This window comes from Bufo gargarizans, chromosome 9, assembly GCF_014858855.1.
Source record: "Bufo gargarizans isolate SCDJY-AF-19 chromosome 9, ASM1485885v1, whole genome shotgun sequence".
Classification (NCBI taxonomy): domain Eukaryota; kingdom Metazoa; phylum Chordata; class Amphibia; order Anura; family Bufonidae; genus Bufo; species Bufo gargarizans.
This window is the reverse complement of record NC_058088.1, coordinates 160,242,924-160,255,887: the sequence shown is the minus strand read 5'-3', so window position 1 is coordinate 160,255,887 and position 12,964 is coordinate 160,242,924. Positions and strand designations below refer to the sequence as shown.

General features: G+C 45.0%; 1 protein-coding gene across 3 annotated transcripts in view; it reads right to left on the bottom strand.

Annotated features, from left to right (window-relative positions):
• RABGAP1 (RAB GTPase activating protein 1) overlaps nt 1-12,964 on the bottom strand; it is a 176,162-nt gene that overhangs the window by 54,766 nt on the left and 108,432 nt on the right. For all 3 annotated transcript variants that reach the window (XM_044269095.1, XM_044269096.1, XM_044269097.1), the window contains one exon: nt 1,024-1,137. In XM_044269095.1, coding sequence (XP_044125030.1) covers nt 1,024-1,137 — 114 coding nt within the window. The remainder of the gene's footprint in view (nt 1-1,023; nt 1,138-12,964) is intronic.

Here is a 12,964-nt window from a genome sequence, read left to right as displayed (position 1 = left end):
TTTCTGACAGCATGATCTGCTGCCCTGATTGGTAGTGCCTGCATGAACGGTAGGATCACTCGACAAACGAGCGAAACGGCCGTTCGCAGGAATAGACATCCGCGATAATCTGCCTGATTCTCGGGCCATCTAAATGCACCTTAACCCCTTAGGGACCACCCATACACCTTTTTACAGCGGTCACTAAGGGTCCTTAGGCTGGGCTGCCTCTTTTTTACGGGGGGCCCCGTCTAAGCGCTGCACGGGTCGCCGAGAGCCACAATCCCGCTCTAACAGCCCCCCATCGGCACGCCGCAAATGTGATCACGGGGTGCCGATGTGTGTGAAGGCTGGCTGGGGTCTGATGTAGGCCCCAAACCAGGCTTGGGAAGTTTTTAGTAAAGCACTCACATTAAAATGCAATGCACTAAAGAGACAGTGCATTGCGTTTTTAAATCAATCAGAATATTGTCTGTTATAGCCACCTCGTGGGACTATTAAGTGGTATAAAAAATAAAAAGGGGACGGGGACACATTAAATAAAAAAAACTATTCCAGTAAAAATAAAAACATGCTTTTCAATGAAACCCCCCCCCCCTTATATTTTGCATCGCCGTGTCCGTAATGACCTACACTACATAAATATCATGCAAACTTATACTTAGCTGCCACTGAAAAAAACTTAATAAGTGATCAAAAAGAGTAATTTACTCCAAAATGATACCAATGAAAACTACACGTCGTCGCGCAAAACTCAAGCCCTCACACAACTCTATAAAAAGAAAAAAGTTATGGGTCTTGGGACGCAGTGATGCAAAAATTGTATTACTTTTTTAAAAAGGGGTTTTATTGAACAAAAGTAGTAAAACAGAAAAAAACTACATGTATTTGGTATCGCTGTAAAAAAATGAACGCCGTAAAAACAGGCTGCATGTCTGCCCCTGTTCTCCGGGTACATGGCTCATATAGTGTACTACAGGTTTAAAGTCAAGATGAGATAAAATGACATTTTATGTTTTCAGCGGTCTATGATGCATGCATTACCTTGCAGATTTTGTAAAGCGAGTCCTGTCCATCTCCTCCAGTATCTTTGAAGTAGTCATGGGCTGGGAACGTCCTGTTGATATCACGTGTGATGGCGCTGTCCTGTGGAGACTCCTGAGAAAACAAAACCGTATCATATGAAGTCCCCAAAGTTTTACCTTCAATAACCTTACATTCATTCTTCTCCTGAAGAAGGCAGAGGGGTAACATTAGTACATTTGTGTGTATCTGGCATGATGTATACAATTCACCAACAATTATAAATATAAGGGATCATTTATCAAACTAGTGTAAAGTAGAACTGGCTTAGTTGCCCATAGCAACCAATCAGATCCCACATTTCATTTTAGACAGCTCCGTTAGAAAATGAAAGGTGGAATCAGATTGGTTGCTATGGGCAACTAAGCCAGTTCTACTTTACAACAATTTGATAAATGACCCCCAAAATGTGCAAATATAACGAATTATAGGGCATTTGGGTCTAATGCAATATATACAAGGATCCTGCCCTACTATTCCGAACACATATATATATGTGTTGGCAAAATGCACGTGAATTGAGCACCACACATTTTGGAACCACGACAGGCCCAACCTGATGAGCACTGCACCAGTATGAATGATCTTCTCCAAAGTAGTTGAAAGTCATGAGCAGATGGTTATCAGAATACAAAGGGTCATAGTGTTAAGAGCTTTTTTTAAGTCGCAGAGCTTCAAATCATCTGCTTCCCTTCACACAGCCATTGAGATACCTGGTAAAATGATATCTACCTGCAGCCAGGTAAAGGTAGGTTCACACTAGCATTTAAAGAAGCCACCAGGCTGTCCCAGAAACCGGCAGGACCCAGCCTAGTTGAATACTGCTGTTCACCGCTGGACCCAATTGACTATAATGACATCTGGCGAGGATCTGGCTGGTTTGATAGTCAGGTTTCTGTCCAACAAAAACCGTTGCATGCAACATTTTTTGTCCGGCTAAGAACCAGTGCTCATGCCGTAAAGCGTCTAGATCCCTGGCGAATCCCATTATAGTCAATGGGGTCCGGCGGTGAACGGCAGTATCCAGTTACGCCAGATCCGGTGAACTCCGCCAGGCTGTCCCCTGCCAGAACACAATGCCAGATCTGGTAAACACAAGTGTAAACCTATCCTAAATCACACCACAGATCTAGGCAGATTTCCCATTCAGAAATATAGGACAGCTGGGATACTATGTTGTCTGTCACTCAATTTTTCTAGAAAAATATGCAACCAAAAAAGTCTACTCACAATTTAAGGCTACGTTCACACTGGCGTTTTGGCTTTCCGTTTCTGAGATTTGTTCAGGGCTCTCACAGGCGGTCCAAAACGGATCGGTTTTGCCCTTAATGCATTCTGAATGGATAAGGATCCGCTCAGAATGCATCAGTTTGCCTCCGTTCAGTCTCCATTCCGCTCTGGAGGCGGACACCAAAACGCTGCCTGCAGAGTTTTGTATCCGTCTGATGAAACTGAGCCAAACAATGTAAGTCAATGGGGACGGATCCGTTTTCTCTGACACAATCTGGCACAATAGAAAACGGATCTGTCCTCCATTGACTTTCAATGGTGTTCAATACAGATCCGTCTTGGCTATGTTAAAGATAATACAAACGGATCCATTCTGAACGGATGCATGCGGTTGTATTATCTGAACGGATCCATCCGTGATGGATCCGCACCAAACGCAAGTGTGAAAGTAGCCTAAGAGAAGATGCAGCCAAGTTTCCTTTAAAACGTGTACCTGCACTTAAAGGGGTTGTCTCTCTCCAGAAAATCACATTCATCATGTTGAGAAAGTTAATACAAGGCACTTACTAATCTATTGTGATTGTCTATATTGCTTCCTTTACTGGCTGGATAAATTTTTCCTTCACATTATACAAGGCTCGTTTCCATGGTTATGACCACCCTGCAATCAATCAGTGGTGGTCATACTTGCTACAGGAAAAAGTGGTCATGCACATTACAGAAGAAAACATCAGCCTATGTGCGCTCCCACGGTCCCGGCCACCCGAGAGGCCGACGCTTTTTCCTATAGTGTGCAAGCACGGCCACCGCTGCTGGATTGCAGGGTGGTCGTAACCATGGAAACGAGCAGTGTATAATGTGATGGGAAAATAAACCCAGCCAGAAAAGGAGACAATATGGACATTCACAATACATTAGTAAGTGCCTTGTATTAAGTTAACTTTCTCTTCATGATAATTGCCACTTGCTGAAGTGAGACAGCACCTTTAAAGGGTTACTCTGGTTACCCAACCTAATTTTTAAAAAACATACTACCCACGGCGACTATCTAACACTACCTAACCTTATGACTTTGGCATTTATACACATTCTAAGTACCTTTTTCAGGACCTAGTCTGAATGTGTGATGCCTGGTTTTTGATGTGCACCATCATGACCGCAATGCTTGTAACATGTCCAAGTGCCAAAAACTACCATTCAGACAGCCCCTTGTTCACTGGCTTGCCTTTGTGCGTGTTCATGTGGACTAAGGCTCCCTCATTGGTTGGCACCAGCCCTGTAAGATGCTCACTCATTGGTTGGCAGCAGCTCGGTGAAACGCACCACCATTGGCTGGCAGCAGCGCTGTGATACGCTCACATCACAAAACACCTAGAGCACCTCCTGCTAGCGACCCATAGACAGAGGCTGTAAACACTCATGAAGTGAAGCGCATGCACGTGGCTCGGGATGAAATCTCACTCTCGCAAGGACAGCAACGAGACTGTCAGTTCCCGCACATACCTTTCCTTCATAACGGGAAGCAACTGCACATGATCCACCAGTGATAGGCAGATGACACAGGTCCTTCCCATGGGGAACCGCTAAAGGTATTAATTTTTTTGGGCGAACATTAGAAAACTGTAAGGGCCAGTTCACATGACTGACTTTGAAATACACGCTTAAAAAAAATCTGCACGGAATACAATGCGGGGAAAAAGTGTGCTTTTTTTGTGCAATTTTTTACGCTTTTTTTTTTTTTTTTTACCAATGGGTGTTCACTTCAATACAAAGCAGAATTTTCAGCATTAAGTTTTTGAAGCAGATCTTTGCCAAAAATGCATGGACTTTCACGGAGCTGTTGTTATTTTCTGCTTTCTATTTATTTCAGTGGGAGATTCAGCGCTGCTTCTGCCCCACGATAGGGCGCGCTGCTTCTGCCCCACGATAGGGCGCGCTGCTTCTGCCCCACGATAGGGCGCGCTGCTTCTGCCCCACGATAGGGCGCGCTGCTTCTTTTTTTTTTTTTGTCTTCTTTTTTCCACGTGTAAAAAAGAAGCAAGTACTGCTTCCCATTGAAATGAACGGGAGGCTGTTTTGAGGCATTTCTCGAGCTGATTTGAAGCTGATTTTGAGGCAGAAACGCTCCGAAATAAGCGCCAGTGTGAACTGGCCCTAAATTACACTATATTAGACATTATTATTTTGGGAAAACATAACATAAATTGAACTTTGAGAAAACAGAATACTCGTTTACTAAAATCTTTTGATATGTCATAGTGAATTATCAAGGTTTTTCTTGGTGGGGGTCTGAATGCTGAGACCCCCACTAATCTAGGACATGGAAAGAGAAGCAATCATCCAGAGTGCTCACTCTCCTTGCTCCAGGAGACAGTCTAATGGGGGAGATTTATCAATCAATCTGCGGCAAAATTACATGCAAATGAGGCCAAATTTATCACATAGCAGAAGGACCCGGCTTCACACGGGTATATTTCATGTATATCATTTAATGTTTGTGTATGAGGTTAAAAGATATTCACAGTGTTCTCCATCACAGTGACCTCTACAGCATCCTGCCCCTTTAAAACAGTAATTTCCACAGTACCCTGCTCACTTTCCAGTGACCTCCACAGTACCCCACTCTCTGAGGTCTCCTGCACACGAACGTGTGTGCCCCGTTGCCATATTGCGGATCCGCAATACACGGGTGTTGTTCCGTGGGCATTCCGCATCACGGATGCGGACCCATTCACTTCAATGGGTCCGCAAATCCAGAGATGCGGAATGGTACGGGACGGATGCACATAACGGAACCCTACGGAAGGACTACGGACTGCTTCCATGGGGTTTCGTCCCGTACTTCCGTTCCGCAAAAAGATAGAACATGTCCTATCTTTTTGCAGATCGCGGACCCATTAAAGTGAATGGGTCTGCGATCCGCTGCGGCTCCCCCACGGACGGTGTTCGTGCATTGCGGCCCGCAGCACGACCATGGGGCGCACACATTCATGTGCAGGAGGCCTTAACAGTGACCTCCACAGTACCACGCTCCCTTAACAATGACCTCACAGTATCCCGCTGCCTTAACAGTCACCTTCACAGCAGCTACCCCTTTAATAGTGGCCTCCACAATCCCCTGGCAACTTAACAGTGACCTCCACAGTGGCCTGCCCCCTTAACAGTAACATCCACAGCACCTGCCCCTTTTAACAGTGACTTCCACAGCGGCTGTCCCTTTATTAGTGACCTCCACAATACCCAGTCTTAACAGTGACCTCCATAGCAGCTGCCCCTTTATTAGTAACCTCTACAAACCCGCGCGAGTAGGTACCCAATTGCAGTCAGTTTTGACTGCGATTGCGTTCCGTTGCTCAGTTTTTATCGCGCAGGTGCAATGCGTTTTGCACGCGCGTGATAAAAAAAACTGACTGTGGTACCCAGACGCGAATTTCTTCACTGAAGTTCAGGTTTGGGTTCGGTGTTGTGTAGAGGTTATTATTTTCCCTTATAACATCCTCATCATGCTGTTCACATTTTGACATCATGAGACCAAGACAACACCTAACAAATGATCAACACTACCTCGCCATTGCGAGGCTTCAAGCCGGATGTCACAGAGTGTCATCAGCAGGTTGCAACAGAGATACAGAGACACTGGAAGTAGGGGTGGGCGATATGGCCTAAAATCTATATTGCGATATAATTTTAAGCATGTGCGATATATATCGCGATATATTGTTTTCTATATTTTTTTGGGGGGGGGGGGGTTAAACTTTTTTTTTTTTTTTACTTTTTATTTAATAACTATTAGCCTCCTTAACGGCTAGAACCCTTGTCATATTCACCCTAATAGAATAGGACTTTACACTCTCCCTGCTGCCCTGTGCTTTGTGCACACAACAGCAGGGAGCTGACCATGGCAGTCAGCCTCTCATGTGCCCCCCAGCCCCTGATCCGCCCCCCAGCCTCTCATGTGCCCCCAGGCTCTGATCAGCCCCCCAGCCTCTCATGTGCCCCCCAGCCCTTGATCCGCCCCCCAGCCTCTCATATGCCCCCAGCCTCTCATATGCCCCCCAGCCCTTGATCCACCCCTCAGCCCCTCATGCCCCCCAGGCTCTGATCAACCCCCCAGCCTCTCCCTCTTATCAGCCCCCTCTGGTAACTCAACCCCCCCTCCCTCCCCAGTATTGATCATTGGTGGCAGTGGCCACAGGGTCCCCCTGCTCCCCCCCCATATCATTGGTGGCAGTGGGCAGTTCCGATTGGAGTCCCAGCAGTGTAATGCTGGGGCTCCGATCGCTTACCATGGCAGCCAGGACGCTACTGAAGTCCTGGCTGCCATGGTATGTTAGTGAGCAGCATTATACTCACATGCGCCGTGGCCGCCGAGCGCTCCTTCTTCTCATAGGTCTGTGCAGCGCATTGCTAATGCTTAAAGCATTAGCAATGTGCCGCACAGACAGAAGGAGCGACCGGGGGCCACGGCGCACGCGAGTATAATACTGCTCACTAACATACCATGGCAGCCAGGACTTCAGTAGCGTGACTCCTGGCTACCATGGTAACCGATCTTCACTACCGCTCCACGACCATATCGCAGTCCGGCGATATACACAAAATCCATATCGTGGCACAAATTTATATCGCATATGTCACCTATATCGCCCACCCCTAACTGGAAGAGTTACAGAAAGGCATAGAAGTGGACATCCTTTGGCTACATCCCACACTGATGACCGCTTCATTGTGAACAATGCCCTCCGGAACCGGATGATGAATGCCACACAACTCCAGGCACATTTAAGAGAGTCAAGAGGCACCCAAGTGTTGTGACAGACCATTTGCACCCGTTTACATCAGCATGATCTGTGCGCTAGACGACCTGCAAGAGTATCTGACCACACCACCAGGCACAGGCGTCATCGTCCTGCATGGGCAAAGGGAGCAACTATGCTGGACGAGGGACCAGTGGGTCTCAGTGCTGTTCACTGATGAAAATCGATTTACGCTGAGCAGAAATAATGGCCGTCGACTATGTTGAAGACATCGAGGAGAGCGCTATGCATCAGTCACTATTTTCCTTTGGTGGTGGTGTTACAAGTGTGGGCAGGTGTGTCTAGTCAATACAGAACTGTCCTATACTTTGTGAATGGTACAGTGACAAGCCCATACTACTTGAATAACACCATTATTCCAGTTATTGTGCCTCTGCATGAACAGCACAGGCCTGATTTCATCTTCCTGGACGACAATGCGCCAGGTCGCATCATTAGAGAACGGCTGCTGGAGACTGGAGGACCTCAAATGGAGTTGCCTGCACTTTCTCCAGACCTGAATCCCATTTAAACCCTATGGGAACAGCTTAGTCGCTGTGTAGAGGCTCTTAACTCTGTACCCCAGAATCTCACTGACCTGAGGGCCACCATTCAAGAAGAGTGGGATGCCATGCCTCAGCAGACAATAAGTTGACTTGTGAACAGCATGAAACGTCGCTGTCAAGCTGAAATTGATGCTCAAGGCCACATGACAAGTTATTAAGACATTGACATTTTTGTGGGGTATACCCACCACTGGTGTTGGCTTTTGTTTCAATAAATTGTTTGAGATGAGGAAATCATCACTGCATGCTTCTACTTAAAGAGGACCTTTCATTAAAATAAAAAGCTAAACTAAGCATACAGACATGGAGAGCGGCGCCCAGGGATCTCCCTGCACTTACTATTATCCCTGGGCGCCTCTCCGTTCTCTTCAGATTTTCAGCTCAACTGGGAGGAGTCTGCCGGCATCTCCTTCTCCCAGGCTGTAGCGCTGGCCTGAGAGAAGGAGACTCCGGCTCCTCCCAGTTGAGCCGAAAATCTGAAGATACCGGAGCCTATACCGGGAGAACGGAGAGGCGCTCAGGGATAATAGTAAGTGCAGGGAGATCCCTGGGCGCCGCTCTCCATGTCTGTATGCTTAGGCTACTTTCACATTTGCGTTCAGAGCGGATCCGTCTGAGACGGATCCGCTCATATAATGCAGACGATAGATCCGTTCAGAATGGATCCGTCTGCATTAGGGTCCATTCACACGTCCGTTGTTTCTTTCCTGATCTGTTCCATTTTTTGCGGAACAGATCTGGACCAGTTCTGTACACATTCATTTTCAATGGGTCCTGAAAAAAAATAAGACATTGAGCTGTCCGATTTTTTTTCAGGACCCATTGAAACTGAACAGATCAGGAAAGAAACAACGGACGTGTGAATGGACCCTTATATTGTAAAAAAAAAAAATTCTAAGTGTGAAAGTAGCCGCAGACGGATCCGTCCAGACTTTACATTGAAAGTCAATGGGGGACAGATCCGTTTGAAAATTGAGCCATATTGTGTCAAATTCAAACGGATCCACCCCATTGACTTACATGGTAAGTCTGGACGGATCCGTTTGCCTCCGCGCGGCCAGGCGGACACTCGAACGCTGCAAGCTGCGTTCAGGTGTCCGCCTGCTGAGCGGAGCGGAGGCTGAACGCTGCCAGACTGATGCATTCTGAGCGGATCCGCATCTACTCAGAATGCATTAGGGCAGGGCGGATGCGTTCGGGCCGCTTGTGAGAGCCTTTAAACGGAACTCACAAGCGGAGCCCCGAACGCAAATGTGAAAGTAGCCTTAGTTTAGATTTTTTATTGTAATGAAAGGTCCTCTTTAAATACCCTACTCTCATGATATAATATCATTGTAGCGTGAACTTTTTTTTGTGTTCCATCTATTTCACGCAAAAGCCAAATACCCCTAACTTTTTGTGAGTAGTGCATCTAAAAATATATAAAAAAATTTTTACCACCACAAAAATAAAACATTGTATACAATAGAAACCTTATGTAGGACTGTATATGTCCTTACATAAACGCGTGTGTATCAGTCCAAAAATGAGGACAATCCTGAGTGCCCAGACAACTCCTGCCTGAGGAAGCTGGTTATTCTAGTGATACGTATTGGGCTAGGCTGGTGAGCATACATGGACCTGGAAACTCACTTTAACATCATGTGTATACTTGCTTAACATTTTGTATTGGATGTCATGTTTTAGCATCTTGCATGTATTTATTGCCTTATTTTTGAGTTGTCTGGGCACTCAGGATTGTCCTAATTTTTGGACTGGTGTGCCCACGTTTATGTAAGGACATATACAGTCCTACATAAGGTTTCTATTGTATACAATGTTTTAATTTTGTGGTGGTAAAAAAAAATGTACATATTTTTACATATGTTGGATGTACAGCTTTCTTTTATATAATCCTTCTGGTTGTGGAATTGTATTAGCATTAGTAACCGGGACTATTGGCTAGCACTCTATTACATTTGTAGTGTGCCCACTGGTCGTTATTTTTCTATTGATCCCATCTCCAGCATGAAAGAGAGCGCGCTATGTGACTGCTTCTTTCTCCTGGTTTCTAGCATCAATGGGGGAGGGGGGTCAGTATTCTCCCACTAAGCAAAACCTTTGATATAATTTTAAATGATTTTACATAAAGTCTGTGAAGGTTCTCATTTATCCAGGTCATGGTATATCTGTAAAGAATAAGTCAAGGCAACTGGACTTACTGTAGATTTCTTGAAAACGTTTCACTCGTTCTCCCAACGAGCTTTCTCAATTCTGAGTGACTGTACAAGAATTCTCTGGAAAGAAATATGTAATTGAATCAACATCTGGTAATTATACCCAGCATGGGGTCAAAGGTGTTGATTTCATTATCCTAATTGGAGTCAGTAGGTGATAATGACCTCCCAGAAAAAGGTGTCAAGACAGCATTGTATGTGGCAGACAATAGATGTCTAACCCCCCCCCCCCCCCCCCCCCTATTCAAGCTTGGCTTCTCCATTTTTAAGTAGATGGCCTCCTTCACACCTCATTTGTACCAATCGGCCTCCTTATCCAAAACACGTACTTGACTGTCTTCAAGGACCTGTTTCGTTTAGATGTAAGTACATGGCTAAATCTTGACCAGAGGTTTTGGCTCTTCTATGCTGAGCCATACGCTGATGTAGTTGTTGTTTTGTTTCGCCGATATACACCTTTTTCTGAAAGGTCATTATCACCTACTGACTCCAATTAGGATAATGGAATCAAACACCTTTGACCCCATGCTGGGTATAATTACCAGATGTTGATTCAGGTTACATATTTATTCCAATAGAATTCTTGTACAGTCACTCAGAATTGAGAAAGTTCTTTCTTCTTTACAGATTTTACATAAAGAAATCTTTTCAAACTTTTGTATTTCCAGGAAAAAACATGAAAGAATATGTATTTCTCCTAAAAGCGTCATATAAATAATTAAATCACAGTAAATCAGTCACATCCGTGTTACCTACATCTATAGCTTGAAATCTAACAAAGTCTCCTAGTGCCCTTTATTAACTTCCTTCAAGAACCACATAAAAACTGTGAACATCTAGAACAATAAGGACATAATCGTTAGAAGAGGAGATTTTAAAGGGACGTGGTGAGTTGGCATTGAATAAATACTCATTACACATAAAGGGAATTATGCATGAAATAGGGATTCTTCCATCACCTCACATGCACCAGTCGTGGCTCTGAGGAAACTCAGCCAGAAGTCTCACATGTGGTTCTTTCTATTCGATCCCATCTTGAGGAAGCGATAACAACACAGAAATGATTTAAACAAAGAGCATGTTATTCTAAGCTGGGTCCGCACAGAGGACTGTGCCATAGGCATTGGCTAACCTCCTCCTATTTTTATACCTTTCTGTGAGAACTGGCTCCCTGGGCAATTTCTCAAGCTTGAAGGGGAGTGGGAACCATAGGAAGCCCTTCAGAGTCCACACCCTGTGTAAACGCAGGCTCAGAATGGCAGGAAGATAGGGAGAGCAATAAACATTGAAGGAGCCATGTGAAATAAGCTTCGTAGTACAGGCTTATGTTCCCATAGCAAGAAAAAAAAAGAAAAAAGTTAAATATAGAAGAAAAGAGAAGAGGAGCAGAGCTTCATAACAAACATCAAAAAGGTTCCTCAGACAGCTCACGTCACAGAACAAACCAAAACCCTCAGTGTCATCAATATCTATTAACTTCTGCATTATCCCTGCCAATTAGGGTTTATGTGAGCGGCCTGACCCTTTGTGGGGGTAATCCATGCTAAACTAACTGCTGACATGCCACAGCCCCATGTCAGAAGACATTATCATGGGGGTCTGCGAGAATGCAAGAACCGTGTCAGATTCCAAAGTTAACCTATGACTGTGGCTACTGGGATGTAGGCGCTTAGGATCCCCTAGATCTTAGGAAAAGTGACTGAAACATCCTGAAGATGAGTTGGCATGGGTTTAAAGGGGTATACCCATCTAATAGAAGCAACACTCACCAAAGCCAACAGCAAAGGGCTACCACCCATTGCATCCAGAAGGAGAAGGAATGGAAAGGTGAATTATTCCATTCAGGTCTATGAGAACACAACATTTGGCTGAATTGGTAACTCCCACAGAACAGAATGAAGAAATGCGCATAGTTGCAAGGCCTCCTCTCAATTTTTTCTCCACTTTGATATGATGGCCAGCGGCCACCTTATTAGGCAGGAGGGGGGTTAGGTGTGGATCCTAGAAATGGACATCCTATGATTATACCATAAATCTCTGAGATAGGAATACCCCTTTCAAATGTACTTCCAGGAAAAAGTGCGTTTAGATCCTCCTGTACAGAAGCTTTGTGAAGTAATTTGCCATGTCTGTCTACTATGGCTCCTAATTCACTAAGAGGAAGTTGTCATTGCCGTATGACAGACACAGTGGAGCGACAGCCTGGACACAGTCTCTACAAACATGGCTAATCACTCCTCTCCCCCCCCCCCCCATACTGGGAGGTGGCTGCTTTCTTCAATCAGTGCCAATGCTGCCATATTCACAGGATTCCATAAGCTGCAAGTTTCCTCTGCCGACAAACAGGCAGCATGCAATTTCTTATTCAGGGAAGATACCCAAGATACTTTAGCCATCTATCTTTCTCAGCAGGGTGGAAGTAAAGGGCTGATGTAATTCAAGTCATCTACTTGCCCAGTATTGAAATGACTTTGAAATGCATTTTGCAAGTGAATGAAATCCAACTGCATACAGCTTCATTTATTTTTTATTCTAGACTAAAAAACTTACATTTACAAGTTCAATGTGTCCCTGTACGATGTCTAACCAGCGCATACCCTGTCAGGGAATGGCCACAGGGCGCAGACATGCTGCAGTTGGGACGCAGTGCCCTATGGCCAAGTGCCGCACATTCATAGAAGGTGCTGCAAGATCGAATTAACAAAATACAAGATAACAGTTTATCTGTTTATTGAGCATCCATTAATAATGAACACCAAATAAACAATTTTGTTCTAATTAATTAATTCTGCAGCGGTTTCTATGGCTCCACAGTGCTCATCCACAAAGCACCTCATCCTAACTGCAGCATGTCCATGCTGTGTGGCTGCATCCTCAGAGTATGTATGGAAATTACCTTCTAGGAGAATGCTAACAACCAGTTACACGACCTCAATGTTTCCCCAACCTCCACTGTGGTCTCAAAGTCTTCATTGGGCCCCAATTGCCGAAACAAGCCATCAAAACCCTGTAATAATTTTGTGCGGGGCTGAATGCACAGTGGCAAAGCTCTTAGATGTCACAGTTGCTATTGACGGCAGTATGTAAGGAGTTG